The sequence below is a fragment of the Nicotiana sylvestris genome, chromosome 9, assembly GCF_000393655.2.
Source record: "Nicotiana sylvestris chromosome 9, ASM39365v2, whole genome shotgun sequence".
In the NCBI taxonomy this organism is placed as follows: Eukaryota; Viridiplantae; Streptophyta; class Magnoliopsida; order Solanales; family Solanaceae; genus Nicotiana; species Nicotiana sylvestris.
In genome coordinates, this window is record NC_091065.1 from 178,606,100 (window position 1) to 178,627,884 (window position 21,785).

At 34.6% G+C, this 21,785-nt stretch overlaps 2 protein-coding genes and 1 non-coding gene across 3 annotated transcripts; 2 read left to right on the top strand and 1 right to left on the bottom strand.

Moving 5' to 3' along the window:
* The first annotated feature begins 884 nt into the window (after positions 1-884).
* Positions 885-4,979, top strand: LOC104246410 (protein translation factor SUI1 homolog 2). Its single transcript, XM_009802220.2, has 5 exons — positions 885-963; positions 2,825-2,911; positions 3,140-3,345; positions 4,021-4,074; positions 4,614-4,979. The coding sequence occupies exons 2-5, from the start codon at positions 2,875-2,877 to the stop codon at positions 4,656-4,658; spliced, it is 342 nt and encodes a 113-aa protein (XP_009800522.1). The 5' UTR covers positions 885-963; positions 2,825-2,874; the 3' UTR covers positions 4,659-4,979.
* A 6,813-nt stretch (positions 4,980-11,792) lies between these two features.
* On the bottom strand, positions 11,793-11,866 carry TRNAT-AGU (transfer RNA threonine (anticodon AGU)). Its single transcript has one exon. It is a non-coding gene; the product is annotated as a tRNA-Thr (tRNA).
* Positions 11,867-16,179: 4,313 nt separating this feature from the next.
* On the top strand, positions 16,180-17,589 carry LOC104246411 (MYB-like transcription factor ETC1). The gene is made up of 3 exons (XM_009802221.2): positions 16,180-16,313; positions 16,430-16,514; positions 17,273-17,589. Exons 1-3 carry the CDS (start codon positions 16,259-16,261, stop codon positions 17,358-17,360), a joined length of 228 nt encoding a protein of 75 aa, XP_009800523.1. The 5' UTR covers positions 16,180-16,258; the 3' UTR covers positions 17,361-17,589.
* Positions 17,590-21,785: the final 4,196 nt, after the last annotated feature.

The window sequence follows — 21,785 nt, forward strand, 5'->3', positions numbered from 1 at the left end:
ATATTGATCTATCTGTCACATGTTCGAGCCGTGAAAACAGCCAGTAATACTTGCATTAGGATAGACCGTCTACATCAGACCTCTAGGGTGCGATGCAAGATGCTTTGTTACCGGGATATCCTTTTTTTTATTTGTGAAAATATTTTTTACACCATTAGCTAGCGCATACAACATAAAATCAAAAAAGGAAAAAAATTAATTTTTTTTTTAACTTTTTCATCATTCTATATTCATTGTTCACGCTTTTCTTTATAAAGAAACTTTTAAATTTATAATCTTTTGTAAAGTTTTTAAGGGTATTTTAGTCATTTTTTATAACAGAACAGTTTATCAGTATTTTTTTAATCAATTATCAGTTTCAATACGTCTATCCAAACACGTAAATGCTTGTTTAAAAAATTAGTTTCAACACTTAAAAATACTTTTTAGCGTTTCAAGTTTATCAGCTATTTACAATCAGCTAACCCAAACGGGCTCTACGTGTTCGAGCCGTAAAAACAACCACTAATGCTTGCATTAGGATAGACCGTCTACATCAGACCTCTAGGGGTGCGATGTAGGATACCTTGTGCGCCGAAATATCTTTTTTTTATTTGTGAAAATATTTTTTCCACAGTTAGCCAGCGCCTACAACATAAAATCAAAAAAGAAAAAAAAATGCATTAAAAAAAAAAAGAAACAGAGAGAATATGATATTGAGGTTGGCCACCATGCACGGGTCCTAATAAACGTAAACTTGTTGTAATAACTGAAAGATAATTTTGGAAGCTGAGATTCCATAAAAAAGAAGAACAATCCAAGTGTCTGATCATTCTAAAAAGTGTAACATTGTCTGTTTTTGTATCTCTCTATATATAAACCTTTTTTTTATCTCCTCACATTTCATCTTTTAAACATTAATTTCATTCTATACAATTTTTTCTCTATATTTCAACTCCTATCTCTGTTTCTTCTTCTTGTCAGGTAAATTCTCTTCAATTTTCAACTTAATTTAAACAAGAATATGTTTTTTTTTTCTAATTCTTTAATGTAATTCTTGTTGTTCAGAGTTTGTTATAATATCAAAATTTACTAGTTTTTGTCTGTTTGTTCATGCATGCAGCTTTCTTGATTATTTTTTATACCCTGAATTGATATTTTGGTTATTGTATATTTCTTTTGTTTCATCTCTTTCTTCAGTATTCAGAAAAAATAAGAAAATACTAGTAGTATATTTGATCAAAGTTCCAATAAAAGCATCTTTTTTCACCATATTTATTTCTGATAAAACAGAATATTGGACCTTATTAGGCTTGTTTATATGGATATTGGGTGTTAATTTTTCTATTTTTAGTCTTTATTTGGTGTTAGTTCCATACAATTATGACCTCTAATTTATTCTTGATTTGACATTGAAGAAATAGAGAAACAGAAAAAGACTAATTTTTATAACCATGAAGGGGGATAATCAATCAATTAACTACGCTTTAATCACAAACTAGTTGGGGTCCGACGAAGTGGGAGAAAGAAAAGGATATCAAATGATCGATTCATCATTAAGAACAAATCGTTTCCGGGCTGGTCAAAATAGGCTGATTCAATAAATGGGTAGGTCAATGACAGGCTCAACCTTAGGCGGGTTGAAAGGGTTTGGGCTAAAATTCCAACCCCTAGTCTATAGCATTTAGGTCACAAAAATGGATGCTTTCGCAATTCGAGTATTCTGCCCCGAAAGGATTGTTTATAGCCAGCCTGTACGGTGAGCTTAGGATGAAATTCTATTTCTATTTTTAATTTTTATTCTAAGTTGAAAGCTTCATTTGATTAGTATAAATTTGTTAATTAAGGAACAAAAACGTGCAATTCTACTACTTTTAGGTTGAATGTCCTTAATTAGAATTCCGATAGCCAATAAAATCTATCAGTAAATGGCAGATTAGGAAGGGGATGTTTGGAGTAACTGGTAAAGTTGCTGCCTCATGTAACCAGGAGGTCACGGGTTTAAATCGTGGAAACAGCCTCTTGCAGAAATGCAGGGTAAGACTGCATACAATAGACCCTTATAGTCCCGCCTAGTGGTGGCAAAATGGTTCAAAGAAAACGGTTAACCACCCATATTATCCACTAAAAAATGGGTTGGATAATGAACTTTTTAAAAACGGGTCAAATATGGATAAGAACCATATTATCCATTTAAAAAATGGATAACTGGTGGATCTAACTTTTACATTTGTAAAGCCTCAAATTGGGTTCCTCAAGTTAGGGAGACTAAGAATTCTCCCAAAAGTGATCATATGCAAGAAGTCATGGATAATATGGTTACTCATATTATCCACCGGTTAACCCGTTTTCTATCTGTATTAAATATGAGCCGGGTCGGATAATTTATCCGTTTTTTCATTACTCGTTTTCGACCCGAACCATATCCGACCCGACCCGCCCGTTTGTCACTCCTAGTCCCGCCCTTCCCCGGTCCCACGCATAGCGGGAGTTTAGTATCCTGGTAAACAGTGGCGGATGTACATGGATACTTATCGGTGCTTAAGCACCCATTACTTTTAACCGGATTTAGTAAATTTGCATAGACAATTATAAAAATAATTAGATAAATATAGAGTGAGCACCCATAACTAAACTTTTTTTTCCTCTTCTTTCGGATTTTTTATCGGCTAGTACCTATCACTTTAAAATTCTGGATCCGCCACTGCCGGTAAATGGCGGACTAAACGTGCAATTTTCTATTTCATCAAATAACTGAACCTTTTCTGTTGTTTTCCCTTAATGTTACTCTTTTAGTAGTATACATGAGCTTGAAAGTGAATCACTTCTTGTTTTTTCATTTCAGCTGGAATTTTGCATTCAAGGTTGTTCTCCGTACTTCTGAAAGCTAGGTTCATGTCTGAGATCGACGTCCAAATCCCTACCAACTTTGGTATGTAGTATCCCTTTTTTCGTTATTGTTCTGGTCTTCCTATTGCTCACAGATGACATGAGTTAAGCTTAAATGAAGCAGTGTAGGATTCATATAGCCGACCCCAGCTTATTTGGGACTGACGCTATGACGCATAGTTGTTGTTGTTTCTCCTTTTTCCACTTATGTTATTGTTGACAACCAACTGATTACAGTAACATTGTTTTGTGCTTTGTCTGGTGAGGACAGATCCGTTCGCTGATGCAAATGCTCAGAACTCAGGTGCAGGTGCGAAAGAGTATGTGCATATCCGAGTTCAGCAGCGAAATGGCAGGAAAAGTCTGACTACAGTTCAAGGCCTGAAGAGGGAATTCAGCTATAATAAAATTCTGAAGGACCTCAAGAAGGAATTTTGCTGCAATGGTACTGTTGTGCAAGATCCAGAACTTGGCCAGGTGAAATAACTGATGCTATTACCATAGTAGGATGGTTGGAATCACTTTATTCTTAATTAGAGGTCTCGTTTTCAAGTCTTGAGAATGAAAAACTTCTTGGTAGAGAGCGCTTTTGTAACCCCTCCCCTTATGTCGCTTACGTTATCAATATGGATTAGTCGGGCTTGTAGATTTCTGATATCGGATGCCTAAAGTAAAAAGAAAAGAAAAACCGATGCTATTACCCTAGTAGGATGGTTGGGATCACTCTATTGCTAAGCAGAGGTCTCAGGTTCAAGTCTTAAGAATGAAAAATTTCTTGGTAGATAGCGCTTTTATAACCCCTCCCCTTTTGTTGCTTACGCTGTCAATCTGGATTAGTCGGGCTAGTAGGTTTCTGATATCGGATACCTAAAACAAAAAGAAAAGAAAAACTGATGCTATTACCATAGTAGGATGGTTGGGATCACTAACTAGAGTTCTCGGGTTCAAGTCTTAAGAAAGAAAAACTTTTTGGTAGAGATCGTTTCTATAACCCCTCTCCTTTTGTCTCTTACGCTGCCAATCTAGATTAGTCGGGCTAGTAAGTTTCTGATACCTGATGCCTAAAACAAAAAAGAAAAGAAAAACCGATGCTATTCGTTGTATCTCCTCTTTCTCCTTTTTTCTCCTCTACTGAATGTTTCATTCACACAGGTTATCCAGCTTCAAGGCGATCAGCGGAAGAATGTTTCAACCTTCCTCATACAGGTGTGATCTTAGCCCTATTGCTTGAGATATGATATAGGAGTACATATAACTATGAACGGTTTTAGTAAAGAATTTAAGTCCTATATACTGATGCGTAAACAATACTTATTCGTACAGTCAAGTTACTTATAACGTAATTACAACTAAATCTCTATGACAAGCATTAATCTGTAACATACTAAAATTGTTAAGCGACCTACTATTATAGGTTAAACAACATTAAAATGGGTAGTACGGTGCACTAAGCTCCTGCTATGTGCGAGTTCGGGGAAGGGACGTACCATAAGGGTCTATTATACGCAGTCTTACCCTGCATTTCTACAAGAGGCTGTTTTCACGGCTCAAATCCCTGACCTCCTAGTCACATGGCAGCAACTAGGAGCTCATGAGTTCGAGCAGTGGAAACAAACTCTTGCAGAAATGTAGGGTAAGACTGCGTACAGGTTAAACAACACTGGTAATATAAAAAGTATTTGCGTGGTAGGGTATATTACTTAAATCCTTTAGTGAATATGATTTCTGGTGCTTTTGTGATTTAGGCTGGCATTGTGAAGAAGGAAAACATCAAGATTCATGGTTTCTAAAGACAAGCAAAGGAAGGGGATTGATGCATTTCTGTGCAATTTCCAGTTTTTTTTCCATCAGTGCGCGCTACGACAGTTTCTGAGTTTAATTTTTGTGGCATTTCCCATATAGAAGAAGCTGGTATTAGTAGCTTGTTGATGTGCAGATCAGTATATGAAAAATCTGGTAGTTGTTTGGTGTGCTGCTTTTCTCGAGTCCCCAATGGAGGTGGAGAAAAATCTCCAAAAATTTACCAGATTATATTCTATTAATTTGGATGAACATCTGTGTCATTCTGTATATAATAATTTACTACTATCAATATTCATTTGCTTATTTCATGAGCTTTTATTTTGTGCTTGTTAGTGTTCTGCAAATTGGCTTGTTTAAATTCCATGGCCATATATGTGATCCAGTCTTGTAATCCTACAGGAAGGGTATATACCTCATACCACAAAGTACTAATTATGAAAGATCATAATTATGGTAAAAATAGCATAGTATAGCCAGTTTTCGTACTGGTCATTCAAAAATAGCCAGCGTTTACCAAGTCAATGAAAAATAGCCACTATTTTGCTGCAACAAAGACCGGTCCAGCATAATATACTGGAGACTGGAGCACCGGTGCTCCAAACTCCAGTATATTATGCGGGAATGATATACTTGCCAGAACTCCAGTATATTATGCTGAAGTTCTAGTGTACTTATGCTGGAACTCCATCATATTATGCTGGAGTTCCAGCATACTTATCATGGAACTCCAGTATAATATGCTGGAGTTCAAGTATACTTATGCTGCAACTCCAGTATAATCTATTGGCGTATTTTTCGGGTTTTGAACAGTGTTTTCGCTCAGATTTATCTTTACATGAAAAGTGGCTAAATTTCGATTACTTTTGAAGCTGAGCTATTTTTGAACGACCAATTGTAAATCTGGCTATTTTTGAATTTCACCCATAATTATGTCATGTGTTGCACGAAGTTCAGGCCAGCTCTAATGCTGTATCTAATAAGGCTTGTGCCTTAGGCCCCAAAATTGGGGGGCCCCACTTTTTAGAAATAATAAGTATATAATTATTTAAATAAAATAAAATTTAGAATTTTTAGTACAATAGTAGACTTTTTTTTATATAAAACGAAAGAAATTTTTTAGATATGTAATTAAAGTAATCGTTTGACTTACTTAAAAATGGAGAGTATGAATGATTTTTCTAATGTGTGAATTGAAATTTATTTGACAAGAAAAAATAGTACACATAGAAGATACTATATACTCAATCAAATAAAAAGGCTTGATTCTTTTCCAAATATTTATATTGCTTATGGAATAATGTTATCAGTTCCTATAACAGTTTTCTCAGGGGAAACAAGTTTTTCAAAATTAAAATAAATTTTAGCTAAGATCGATAATGCCTCAAGAAAGATTAAGTTGGTTGGTTATAATATCATTTGGAAAGGAATTATTGGAAGAAATCGATTATAAAAAATTATTAACAACTTTGCATCTTAAAGAGCTAGAAGAATAGATTTCAAATAAAAATATATAGTATAATCTTTTTTTTTATAAAAAAAATTATATTAAACTTTGGCTTTAGGCCACGAAATTGAGCTTTCCTTGACGAAGTCAAGTATACATATATGGGGATGTAAAAAAAAATCTAGTCACACAAAATTTGCACCAATAGCCTAAAGCAATTTGAACTCCTGAACTATTACACTAGAATCTTCTCTTATCTCAAAGGGGATATAAGAGTGTGATCAAGTTCTATTCCATGACTATGTAAAAATATTTTACACAATTAGATTAAATTATTATAGAATTACAAATCTCTAATTTATATTGTCAAGGCGTACAACCTTAAAGAAGAATTGACCTAAATAGTCAACTCAATCGCTTAAAATAAAATAGTCGACGGATGTATAATATAAGAATAATTCATATATAATATATGCATAATTATGTATAATTAGTGCATAATTATACCGGCTAGAATAAATAAACAATAAATATGTCTGATTATTTGTTTAAAGATACCTAAAATAGTTTGTTAACTATTCACATAACAGTTGTGGTTGGAATAAACTTATCCTTTAAACCAAACAATGAATGCATTGTAAGGTTTTACAATTCTAGACTATGATTATAAACAACTAACATAATAAACCTATCATAAGTTTCAGGATCTAGGAACTATGTGGTTTCACATATTACAACAACAACAACAACATACCCAGTATTATCCCACATCAGTGGGATGTGGAGAGGGTAGTGTGTACGCAGACCTTACCCCTACCTTGTGAGGATAGAGAGACTGTTTCCAATAGACTCCCGGCTCAGTAAAGCATAAACACCACATTAATGAAAATATAGACAAGAAGGGACAACACCAAAAAGCCATATAAAAGTAGAATAAAAACAACAAGATAGTAAGGTGATCAACAATGGAAGAAAATAACGGCTAGTCATAAAAACCTACTACCAATAGAAGGCGAGACTACATGTCAATACTACTGTTATGAATACTCTAGACTACCAACTCTACTACCCTAATCCTCGATCTCCATATCTTCCTATCAAAGGTCATGTCTTCGGTTAGCTGAAGTTGTGCCATGTATTGCCTAATCACCTCTCCCCACCTCTTCTTTGGCCTACCTCTATCTCTCTATAGACCCTCTAATGTCAACCTCTCACACCTCCTCACCGGGGCATCTGTGCTCCTCCTCCTTACATGACCAAACCACCTAAGCCGCGCTTCCCGCATCTTGTCCTCAATAGGGGCCACACTGACCTTGTCACGAATAACCTCATTTCTAATCCTATCTAACTTGGTGTGCCCGCACATCCATCTCAACATCCTCATCTCTGCTACCTTCATCTTCTGGACATGAGCGATCTTGACTGGCCAACACTCAGCCCCATACAACAACGTCGGTCTGACTACCATTCTGTAGAACTTACCTTTAAGTTTCGGTGGCACCTTCTTGTCACACAAAACACCAGAAGCGAGTCTCCATTTCATCTATCCTGTCCCAATACGATGTGTGATATCTTCATCAATCTCCCCATCCCCCTGAATAATAGACCCAAGGTACTTAAAACTTCCTCTCATAGGGATGACCTCCGAGACTAGCCTCACCTTCCCTCCCCCCCTTGAGTCACACCACTGAACTTACACTCCAAGTATTCTGTCTTGGTCCTACTCAACTTGAAACCTTTAGACTCCAAGGTCTGCCTCCATACTTCTAACATCGCATTCACACCGCCTCGCATCTCGTCAATCAATACAATATTATCTGCAAATAGCATGCACCACGGCACCTCCCCTTAGATGTGGCGCGTCAGTACGTCCATCTCCAGGGCAAACAAAAAAGGCTGAGTGCCGACCCCTGATGCAACTCCATCATAACCGGAAAATGGTCCGAGTCCCGACCCACCATCCTCATTCGGGTCTTTGTTCCATCATACATGTCCTTAATCATCCTAATGCGGGCAACAGGTACACCTATAGCCTCCAAACATCTCCACAAAACTTCCCTCGGAACTTTGTCGTACGTTTTTTCTAAGTCGATGAACACCGTATGCATGTCCTTCTTCCTCTTCATATACTGCTCCATCAATCTCCTAACAAAGTGGATGGCTTCTGTAGTCGAACGCCCCGACATGAACCCGAACTGGTTCTCGGAAATAGACACACTCCTCCTCACTCTTAACTCTACCACTCTAAACAAAGTAAATACATAAATCAAGAAACATACATGATTCCATAATGTTTTCTTGATGATTCGTAGCGGAATTGTGTGACCTTTACTTGTGATTAAGAAAGTTCTTTCTCTCTCTCTTTTCTTTCTGCTTACTTTCAGAACAACAACGCTGAAATATGTTATTCTTTGCCTTTTAAAGACAGAAAAAGAGGACCGATAGTTTTAAGGCATAATTCCACTTTCCATCAAAGTGGGGAGTGGGGGGTTTTAATCAAAATTAATTTTCCCAAGTGGCCAATAGAAATTTAGCAAATTTAATTTAATATTTATTAAACCCAAAATAACTTGTGCATGACATGTATCTTGCATAAATATATTCTTGCTTTAATCTGTGATTGTTATAATTAAATTGATAGGTTAAATATAAATACCGAATATCAGTGGCGGAGCGAGAATTTTCATCAAGGGGTGTCAAAATATAAATAATTAAATATATCGAAAAGTCAAGGGAAGTCAACGTATAGTAAATATACATAAAATAAAAAAGTTTATCTAGCAATATAGTGTAATTTTCCGGCGAAGGAGTGTCGCTTGACACCCCTTAGTTCAGTATGGCTCCGCCACTGCCGAATGTGGGTAATTTTTTCTTCATCAATCACTAGAAAGTAAAAGAAATGGAATAACATTTTAAGTACAAGAGAGGTATCAGCCAAGAATCAGTAAACAACTAAACACATATGAAAGCAGTCGCAGAGCTACATGTATTGAAGAGGCGTCAACCGACACCTTTTTGTTGGAAAATTGTATTATTTAGCTAGAAAGAGAAAAAAAGAATTTATGTATATCTACTATGTATTGACATCCTATGAATTTTTCATGAATTTACTTCTTTATATTTTGATTCCCCTTAGTAAAAATCTTGGCTTCACCATGTATGAAAGACGACAAAATTATCCATGTGAGGGGAAATTAATATCAAATAAACAAGTAAGCTATCTTCCCACTAGATAGAGATTAAGACTTTTAATTTGGTGCATTAGTCCTTTTCACTTCCACTAACCTTCATTGGAATATAAATCCTAGTTCATATCAACTATAGTTAATTATCAATGAATCAACTTCTTAATGCTTAATCTTTTTCTTTTTCCTTCAAGAAATATTCTTAAAAAAAAAAAGAATATTGAAGTGCGGAGAAAGGAAAAAACGGACATTGATAAGAATGGACCTTGGATCTAACTCAATCCCAAAAATTAGCTTATGAGGTGAGAATTGCCCAAGCCATACAAGGAGACCAAGAACCTCAAATCCCTCCGACGTGGGACAACTCAATAGCGAAGGCATTTTTGTGAGTGTGTAGAGAAAGAAATTAAAAGAGTCAATAATATTATTGACATACCTTACTGCAAGTCTGTAACTGGAAATTAAATATGCTTTTTATCCCAATCTTTGGCTTTATATCAAATTCTCTTTGCGTTTAAAAACTTGTCAGTACCATACTGAAGAAGGACAAATGTTTTATTTATGGAAGAGGTGGTTGATATTGAACCCAAAATTAAGATCGAAAATGATTTAACCATTATATAATAAGAATTAAAAATTTATCACAGAAGTGATCATAACTTCTTAATAATTCTATACGGCTGAAATGTTCGATCCCCAAAACAAAACAAAAAAATATACTATGCTCCTGCTGTGTACAGAATATGGAAAGAAACAAACTACATATTGGATCTATTAGGATTCGACCTGTAAACAAGGGCGGATGCACGTTGGTGCAAGCGGTGTCATCCGACACCTCTTCGGAAAACTTTATTAAATACACATATAACCAGTGTATCAAAAAAAATATTAATAAAAGGATACTATTTGGCTAATAAGCTTGCTTGATCTGATTGATGGACTGTACGTCCATTTTCACCCCAAAAATGGGGGGGATCGAAAACCATTCCTTCGATTTTTTGCACATTTTAAAAGCATTTTTAGATTAAAAATTAGATTCTGAAAGGATAAAACTCTTTCCTCTAACCAGTACACCAAATTCCTTACACATTAATCAAAGTGATAAATAGCTAACAAATATAACATGCAATTATTTTAGTATAACTTAAACGGATTTAGAACTATAATTTTGAAACAAAAGTTACTCCTCTTTTTCTATGATTTACAACTTCTGAGTGATCGGGTTGGCTGAAGATACTCTTCTCAACTTTTTATTTTTCACATCGTCATAATCATTTTTTTTAAATGATGATATCGCTTACAAAAATTTTGCGTACACTCCTGCCTGTAAATTGGTTAACTTTGATATACCATAGTCGATAGCTCGTTAAAAATATAATTTATTACTTTCCGTACGAAATAATCTTGTTAAAACTGTCCATCACTTTTTTGTTAGTCAAAAATCGAGTTAACCAATTTGTATAACAAAAGATGACAAGTTGATATATTCGTCACAATAACATTTAGCGATTCCAAAGCTAAATTTTTAAAAAGTTAAAGATAGTACAGTGTATGGGTGCGTAGCAGGCGCACGACAAGAATTTAAGGACCCGTTTAGCCATGAGTTTTGCCAAAATAAATTTAGGATTTATTTGGCAAATTCATGTTTGGCCATAAATTTTACCCACATTTTGGCAAAATCCAAAATTCCAAATCTCAAAATCACCCCAATTGCTGATTTTAGGCCAAAATCTCAAAACTTGGGAATTATATACATGTTTTTTGCAAAATAAAGTTGGGAAATATGTTTTAAAAACGTATGTCCAAACACATTTTCATTTTCAAATCAAACTTCACCAAAATCAGATTTTTCAAAATAAATTTAAAAATCTATGGCCAAACGCTAGCTAAGTCTTCTTGTTGTTAGAGTCTATATAAGTGAAGAAAAGACGGGAGCAGAGGCATATTTAGGAGTTTAAAAACATGGGTGTGTTTAAATTAAAAAGGGCATGGGGAATTAGGGTTTGTTTATTTATTAATTATTAAAAAGGATTAATTAAAAAGAACTGTATGGGAATTGAACCCCGACCTGAGGGCCAAAAGGGACACTTATTCCTGGGCGGCTCAACTATAATAGTGGTCTAAAGCTACAATTATTTATGAGGCCTAATTATTTTTAATGAAATTTCATATGTATTTTAGCTAAAATTTATCTTTTTATTTTTTTGGATACAAAGTTATCAATTAATCCTTTATAGTCGATATCTTCTAATAATCCCTTTCAGTTAATAATAAGGTTAATTCATTTAATTTTTCTTCTTCTCCTTTTTGCAACAACTGTCAATTTTTTTTGGTTATATATATATATAGGAAATACAATGCATAGTATTTCTAGCCAATATTACATGCCAAAAACTTTCTAACAACTTTAGGCGATTTGAATCATTTTAGCCGAGTCAGTATTGTTGTCGCTAATTGAAGCCTTTTTAGGAGGAATTTCAGCTCAGCCAAAATGCTCTCATTGAGAGTCGAACTCAAGACCTCCCGCTTACTAAACGGGTGCTCTAACCAACTGAGCTACAAGAGCCTTGTTAAAGAACGATCAATTTTTTATTGTTTGTTAAGACTTCATCAAAAAAATCTTTTTGAAATTATATCAAATTTCAATTCTTCTCTCTCTCCCTCTTTTTTAAGACTTGAGGTGATCCACTTTTTCAGTTGATATATTTAAATTCTAGTACATAATAAAAACATAAGGTATACCTATAAATAAGCATACAGGAAATAAAGCTATCACATAAAAAAATATTATAACAATATAGGATTAATTTAATGCTAGAAGTTGATAATTTTGACGATTGATATCGAATAAATCAATTTTACTTTGTTTATTTTAATGCTTAAAATCTTTCAAAAGAATGAAATAGAATTAGGAAAATATGACCTTAAAAAGGAAACCGGAATATGGTATGTCCGTAACTCCATCCATAAGTTGTCCGTTTTTGCTACTTCATTTCTTCAATATTTTCTATTAAAAAATTAAACTAAAAGAATCAACAATAACAACCCAGTAAAATCCCACTAGTGGAATCTGGGGAGGGTAGTGTGTACGCAGACCTTACCCCTATCTTGAAGGAGTAGAGATGTTGTTTTCGAAAGACCATCGGCTCAAGAGAATAAAAAGACAAAAGGAGACAATATTAGTTTCACCACAGAAATCAAAGGAAAAATAGAAACAACATGAAATCCAGAAGAAAGATGCAAAGGAAAAGCGATGGCTATTAAATAGGTCCTGCACTGAAAAGCGAAATAGTAAGACACAACATTGCCACTAGCTATCTTAGATAAAAACCCTACCAGACTAGGCTCACAAAAGTACAAAGTAAGACAAGACTAAACTACCTCCTAACCTATGATCACGCCCAACTATGCTTTATAAAAAGGACTAATCGATCGTTGCAAATATAATCCAGTTTACAAGTCCGGAGTCGAATCTTACAGAGAACTAAGACCTAGCTACAATTGTTCAATATCACTAAGAAACACAAGTCCAAACAATTTCCTAATTATAAAGATTATAATATTTATTTTTATCTAATTAACTAACAAATACTAGAAAGCAAAAAAACTATTAATTAACAAGGATAAGGATTGGAGACAAGATTAAGGAGGTTTAGAGTTATGATTTCCCTTATTGTCGGAATCCTTTCCGCTACGTTTCCTATAAATTTGCCTAAGTTTTCTCTACCGATCATGAGCACTCTGACTGTCATAACTCTCTCCCAAGTAATTATCATAATTTACTAGACATATTCTCCCGAATTATGCTAGCTGGCATTAAGCACGGCTCATTCGGATCGCACCAAGGTTTCAGTATCCCTAATCCCACATTTAAACCCTCCGTATTGATCCCTCATATACGTTAGGAGTGATGTTATTCAACAACTACCTAAATATATACTCTCTCCCGAGTAATACACACTAAATAAGCACAGTCGATTGAGAGCTCTTCAACCAACTACAATATAAACGTAGTTGAATAATTAGAGAAAATACTACATCAAATTTATATTAACGTAACAGGAAAATCATCCTCCAATAGGTTCTATCAAAACCCTAGATAACAAATTAGCTATTCATAATAGTATACATAACTACAATATTAGAATTCATAACTAATGATGAAAATAGGAAGAAGGAAGTGAAAAACTCGTAGAAGAATCCTACGCCGATCCTAGTGTGTTCTTGCCTCCTTAGGTCGAATCTCCGGTCTCCACGACGGCTCCTTAGGTCTAAATTATGTCCAAACTTTATCTCTCTAATCTCGGTCTAAATTCACAAGTAGCATTTTTAGGTTTATTTATATGTGTAGGAAAAGACCTAAACGTGTAGGCCAAGTCCTAGTCAAACTAGGAGACGAAATAAGCTTTCAAAACTTGGACTTGACTTGGATTAGGCTTGGCGTCACCGGCCTCAGCTTGGCCTCGCTAGGCTAAAGCCTAGTTAAGCTGGCCTTTGCCTGGCCTCTCCTTTTTACTGTTCTCGAGCACACTTTCAACGCTTAAGTGTCCCTTTTGCTCTACTTTCATCTCCAATTCACCTACATATAAAATATACTCTATTACGCACAAGCAAAGTGTAATTTATCATTAAATCATGTAAAATGCAAGGCACATAATGTACGGTCATTGCAAATATAATCCGGTTTATAAGTCCGGAGTCGAATCCCACAGAGAACTAAGGCTTAGATACAGTTGTTCAATATCGCTAAGAAACACAAGTCTAAACAATTCTTAATTATAAAGATTATAATATTTATTTTTATCTAATTAACCAACAAATACTAGAAAACAGTAAACTATTAATTAACAAAGATAAGGATTGGAGATAAGATTATGGAGGTCTAGAGTTATGATTTTCCCTATTGTCGGAATCCTTTCCGCTATATTTCCTATAAATTTCCCTAAGTTTTCTCTACCGATCATGAGTACTCTGACTGTCATAACTCTCTCCCGAGTAATTACCACAATTTACTAGACATATTCTCTGGCATTAAGTACGGCTCAATCGGATCGCACCAAGGTTTCGTTATCCCTAATCCCACCTTTAAACCCTCCGTATTGATCTCTCCTATACGTTAGGAGTGATGTTGTTCAACAACTACCTAAATATGCACTCTTTCCCGAGTAATACATACTAAATAGGCACAGTCGATTGAGAGCTCTTCAACCAACCACAATATAAATGTAGTTGAACAATTAGAGAAAATACTACAACAAATCTATATTAACGTAACAAGAATATCATCTTCCAATAGGTTCCATCAAAACTCTAGATAATAAATTAGCTATTCATAATAGTATGCATAACTACAATACTAGAATTCATAACCAACAATGAAAGAAGGAAGTGAAAAACTCGTAGAAGAATTCTCCGCCTTGCTCCTAGTGTGTTCTTGCCTCATTAGGTCGAATCTCCCGTCTACACGACGGCTCCTTAGGTCTAAATTATTTCCAAAATCGATCTCTCTAATCTCGGTCTAAATACAAAAGTGATATTTTTAGGTTTATTTATATATGTAGGAAAAGACCTAAACGTGTAGGCCAAGCCCTAGTCAAACCAGGAGATGAAATAAGCCTTCAAAACTCGGATTGGACTTGGCCTCAGGCCTAACGCCAGCCTCAGCCTGGCCTTGCCAGGCTAAAGCCTGGTTCAGCCTGGCCTTTGGCTGGCCTCTCCTTTTCATTGTTCTCGAGCAAACTACGTTCAAGTATCCCTTTTTCTCTACTTTTATCTTCAATTCACCTACACATAAAATAGACTCCATTACGCGCAAATAAAGTGTGATTTATCATTAAAGCATGTAAAATACAAGGCACATAATGTACGAAACTATGAAATTATAGCTACACATCATCTACAACCCTAATACTCGACCTCCATATCTTCCTATCAAATGTCATGTCCTTGGAATCTGAAGCCTCGCCATATCCTGCATGATCACCTCTCCCCAATACTTCTTAGCTTAAGCTAAAAGAATTATTACTAGTACTAATTTGTGGGGCCCAAGTGCTTGGGAGCCTAAAGCAAATGCTTTATTTGCTTGGCCCTCCAGCCGGCCCTGACTTATTCACCGGTGCACAAAAGTAGTCACTTGAGTTTGGGTGGCCACAAGTATATTTAGGTACATAATCGGAAAAATTGCTATTGTTTATCCATAGCCTAGCTAGAAAGGGAAGCATGGATGCATATACCCCACCTCCCTCCACATAAATTCGCTCGGGCATGAGAAAAAATCCTACTACGGAACCCCTCTAGCTTAGAGGGATTAATCCAACCTATTATCCATCAATAGGGGCTAATCTACCTTCCCAAGCAGTGTCACATGACACATCGCTTTGTCACTTTTATTAGATATCAATATATAGACATTAAGTAAAATAAAGATATTGGTTATAAATATAAAAAAGAATGTCAGTTGTCACTATAGTGATTTAATTCTCTTTTTTTTTACTCCCCTCTCCCTTTGATTCTCTTTGTTGTAGTTATTACTCATTTGGTGATTCGAACTCACAATCCTAGAATTATAGGTGAATGGTGCTGACCATATAAGTAACCCCTATTGTCCTATACTGATTTATTCACTTCTTTAAACATTACTAACATTTGATACCACTTACGAAAAATCTTATATATACACTGTCCACCAGGATTTTACTTTCCAAAAAAACAAACCCAACAACCCCTGTAGTAGTAGTAGTAGGAGGAGGGAAGGCTAGCTCTTCATTACCTACCATTCAACAGTCAGCGCATTCCACCTCCTTAATATCTGTGCTATTTTACAAACTTAAGCTTGAGTAGTACTACTATTTTAAGCCATCCTGTACAGATAGGAATAAGTTTAAAAAAGAAGACTGAAGCCTGTCATTATTTAAAGTTGATCTAACGTGTAATATTGTACTCTCATTCTCTACTTAATATGGCAGATTCAGAACAACTTTCTTTCTCTGACTATACTCCTCCTGATTCTCAAGGTATCCACTCACCTCTAATTGATCTTGTTCTCAATGTTTGTTCTTTTGTTACTTTATATCAAACAAGTTGGAGTCGGTTATATGAATTTTTACTGTTCGTTGGATATTTGTTTCAGGAAAGATATCGAAAGAAGTTGAAACTGAATTTTCTGAAGATGAAGAAGAATTGATAATCAGGATGTATAATTTGCTCGGCGAGAGGTTTTTTCAACCTTTCTAACTGCTTCAACTTTCTTATTACTCCCTTTATTCTACTTCATATATATGGCACTCTTTTATTACTCTGTTTTATAAAAAAAAAAAAATTTGTGTTTAAAAAGTTTTAAATTTTAGACTTTCTATTTTACCTTAATGATATAGAAATACTTTTATAGAATAGAAAGGTTATAATATATTTAGGAACACAAATTTTAGTGTACTTTTGGAATGAGCTAGCGGCCCGGTTTATAAAGCATCCCGCGTTCATGTAGGGTAAGGGGAAGGGTCGCATCCTAAGGGATGTGATATAGGAAGCTTATTTTGATGCAAGTATTAGTGGTTGATTCCACAGCTTGAACCCGTGACATATAGGTCACACGAAGACAATTTCATCCAGAGGCGGTTCAAGATTTAAATTTTATTTGTTCAACTTCTAAGGTTTTTAACATTAAACACATTGTATTTTTAAAGTTATGGGTTCATACTACCATTTGTTGCATTTTTAATGAATTTGTACAGATAAATTTATGTTCCGCATCAAAAGTAATGGGTCAGATAAACTTGGCGGCCAAACTCTACCTCCACCTCTAACTTTGCCGCTGCTCCAAGTCTCACCATCATAGAGTACTTTTGAAATGGACTAAAAATATCTTTTTCCTTTTAAAGTCTATGTTAAGTCAAACATTGTCATGTAAAATGGAACGGAAAAAGAAGTTGCGCGCTTTGTTGTGATTGATAGTTCTTTTTTATTTATTTATCAGGTGGTCTCTTATAGCTGGAAGAATCCCCGGACGAACTGCAGAGGAGATTGAGAAGTATTGGGACACTCGATCTTCAACCAGTCAATAAATAATGCCAATAACATTTTATGCCTCTATCGTGAAGAACATTATATTAATTACTGAGTTCTTTAATTTAGATGCAAAGTTATTAATAATTTTCTTATAGTTGAGTTCTTCTAATAATTCTTTTCTAACTGATAATATAGCTAATCTGATCCATTTAGCTTCTCTTAAAACATTGTTGATCCTATGTAAGATTATATCAAGTTTAATTTAGAAAAAATTCTTTCCCCTAATGCAACTATTATAGTAATATCTTTCTATAAGGAATGTAGCATTTGAAAAAAAAATCAAGTTTTATAGTATATCGATTAGAGTATTATCTTCTACTTGTAATATTTTCTTTTAGTACTGTATAATTTAGAAAATAAGTCTAAACTATCATATCAGAGTATCTATTATATTTTAATCCTGGCTAAGGCAATAATTTATTTTCATATTCTTATCATTAGTAATATCAATTTTATTAAATAAAAAATCAAAAATGTATTTATACACTTCGGATTATTCCAATCTCAGTAGCCAACATCACTAACAAATTAGATTATTCAAATCTCAGCGGTCAAGTAACAAATTAAAATTTTATTTTCCTTTTTGTATTAAATATTATTGCTTCTGTTCAGTTTATGTGAACCTATTTTCTTTTTGGTCCGTTCCAAAAAGAATGACCCCTTTCTAAATTTGGTAACAATTTAGCTTAAACTTACCATTCTACCCTTAATGAGAAGCTTTTATAACCACACAAATATTCTAGGTTCCTTTTTGACTTGTTTAGGACCACAAATTACAAAAGTCTTCATTTTTTCTTAAACTCCGTGCCCGGTCAAATAGGTACACATAAATTGGAACGGAGGGAGTATAATTTTTAACCTTTAGATACTCAATAATTTCTTATCTAAAAAATTACTACCAATGGAAATTGCCCCATCCCACCCCCCCCCCAACCCCCAAAAATTGGGGCTTAAAGCCATTGCTTGGTTTGCTTTACCTTTCAGTCGGCGTTGCCATGGGTGCATAGCGCTGCAAATCTCATATTTTCCTTTTCTTTTCTTGTTTTATAGCAATAATATTCGGGTCAACTTGTACACATCTAAGCATTCAACAAACTTCTATATGTTTATATATCCGAATCAAATACTTAACAAGCATCCACTGTCACTCATCACATTTGATCTAATTAATTCACCAAAAACACCAAATGGTAAAAGGATGAGATCCCTACGGTAACAAACTAAGTTAGATCATCAAACATTACTCTGGTCGGGCTAAAATGACCCGAAACTACTATTAACATAGTGTGATATTATCCGTTTTGAACACAAAGATACTCTAAACATAGTATCTATTCAAACTATGTCACATAAATTGGACGGAAAGAGTATATGTTAACATTAGAATTAAGCATAGTACATTACCTATTATAAGCACTAGTACGACTATACTTATTAGAATCTTGATGTACTTGTTGCTTGCAAATAATGTACTATGGATATTCCGATAATGTGTTCATCTGCAATATATCCAGATCCCTAGTAGGAAATTGTCAAAAACAATACAGAAGTCGTATTGTCACAGAGGAGAGAACATGGAAAGATATTGCTTTATATTGTCTGGATTCTGTGTGGCCGAGCTCACAGGTGTATCATGTATGGCTGGGCACGCGCATCAAAGCGATAAAAATATATACGTATGTAACTACACATGTCTTATATTAATTTGTTGTAAACCTCGAACAATCACTACTAGAAATTCAGGCAAAATCGTCCAAGAAAACTGACAAAAGTTGGTCAGTAATGGCCAATAACCGTCCAAAACGCGACCATTTACGTGTGAACGATATTTTGAAGGTCGGAAAGGCATACCGACCAAAGTTGGTCGGAAATTATTGACCAACTTTGGTCGGTCAATTAAATTTTAAAAAAATATTGCCAAAAAACCCGACCAAAGTTGGTCAGTATTTTAATTATGTAATTGAAAAATGCCCCATCTGGGAATTGAACCGGGGGTCTGTATTGTGGCAGGATACTATTCTATCACTAGACCATTGGTGCATTTTATTTTAAGACTGTCTTTTATTCGATTTATACTCTTTAATTATATTTTTGCACGAAAATAACCGACCAAAATTGATCGATTTTATTAAAAAATAAAATTACCGACCAAAGTTGGTCGGTTTTTTAAAATGACCGCCCAAATTAACCGACCAATTTCGGTTGTTTTTTTAAATATTAATTTTAATTTATTTTAAATAAAAAACCGACCAAAGTTGGTCGATTTCTTGAAAAATAAATTTCGTGGAACTCAAAAATAGTTTCCCGCATTTTTGCGCCAAAGAAAACCGACCAAAGTTAGTCGGTTTTGTAAAAAAAAATAAAAAATAAAATATTTTGCAAAATCGACCAATTTTGGCCGGTTTTTTTGACCGACCAAAGTTGGTCAGTCGACCTTGGTCGGTTTTTGCCGAATTTCTAGTAGTGAATGGCGTAGCCACATTAAGGATGGTCAAGCAAACATCTTTCGCCGAATAATTATATTGTGTATATAAGTTAAATATTACTTTATATGATTATATATATTATATTTTGAACACCCTTAATACTGTTGAATGAGGTAATCTAACAGTTCAGAGTGTTTAAAATGAGGCGTTGTTTACGGGTTTGAATCTCTGTCTAAATATTTTTATCTTCTCATTTAAACAAAACGGAGATCACCATATGTATCTATTTAACTCTCTTTCAATCTAAAAAAGTTCCTAATAAATAACTCTTAAAACTTAACATTTGTGTAAGACGCAAACAACTAATCTTAAAGTTGTATCCTAAACAAATTTTATAATTTAAAAGTGATACGAACACCCTCGACTTTCTCTTTCCTAAATTTATTCTGTTATCTTGTTTATTTTAGTTTTAATTTATAAAATTATAGTTCTATTATAAGTATTTTTTTAATTGATTAGCTAAATATTGCATAAATATTAATATTTGGTGCACCCATTCATCAAAAATAATTTTATCGATTTTCTTAAAGTTTGAACACCCTTGGCGAGATTCCTGACTACGCTACTATAGACAATAAATTGCGTCGAGAAAATAAAATCAATATCGAAAAATATTGCAACAATCGTAGTATTTGATTTCAAATAATATAAGTGTACAATCTCTATGAAGACAAGAGGGGTTGCTCTGATGGTAAGCAACCTCCACTTCCAACCAAGAGGTTGTGAATTCGAGTCTCCCCAAGAGCAAGGTGGGAAGTTCTTGGAGGGAACGATGTCGGGGGTCTATTTGGAAACAACCTCTCTACCCCAGGATAGGGGTAAGGTCCGCGTACACACTACCCTCCCCAGACTCCACTAAGTGGGATTATACTGGATTGTTGTTGTTGTTGTTGTTGTTATTGTAATCTCTATGAATCCTCTGATTCTTCTTTCCAATAGTAAATAAATTCAAGGACATTTGAGCTTAATCTTGAATATGTAGTTGTTGCCACGAACGATGATCTTGAATTCAACTAGCACGAACTTTGATTTGAACTCGTATTTCTTGAACCTTGATTTGTTCTTTGTTCTTGAGCTTGAACTTGACTTGTTCTTCGTTCTTGAGCTTGAACTTGAACTTGATTACTTGAAGCTTGAAACTTGTGGAGGAATTTGCAGCATTTGTTTCACGAGCTCTTTCTTACTTCTTGTATAACTTCTGATGTCTTTTCTGGATTATGAAGACCCCTATTTATAGTTGTGGGAGGAAAGAGTTATGATAAGAACAAACTCTTTCCGATTAATCAAATTGAAGTGTGACAAGACTGCATTTGATTAGCCAGAACATGTCACTTGCATACGTGGTATGATTTCATTGGCCTTTTAATGTGACTTGGCATGCCTTGTCATTTTGACATGTGGCATGATCTTATTGGCTCTTCCGTTTGACTTGACGTGCCACATCATTTCACGTGTGGCACTAAATTGGGCCTCTAGGAAAATGACATTTTGGGCATAATAAAGTGGGCTTATCACTTTACCCCAACTAAACAGGCTAGCCCAATGGATTAAGATTTAAGACTTATATAATTAATCTACTTATATTAGTCCATAATATTTAGTAGGACTAACATATTTAATATATAGTCCAAATTATTTTATAGAATTTAAATTCAATAAATTTTGTATGCCTACAAATGCGCCCTACTTCAACGTTTGTCGAGCTTTGAAGACGAAACTTAGTATATAAAAAGCAATTATCACACTTCATTTGATTGATTTCTTATAAATGCTCAATTGATCTCCGCACGTATAGTTGTAACTTAAGGAGAATGGAACTTAAGAAGATGTTAGCCTTCTATATAACTTCACGTGACTGTCTCACTAATAAACTTAGCGTTAGCTTTCTTTGATCAATTATTTAATATTGATAAAGATAAGCCTCCCAATACACAT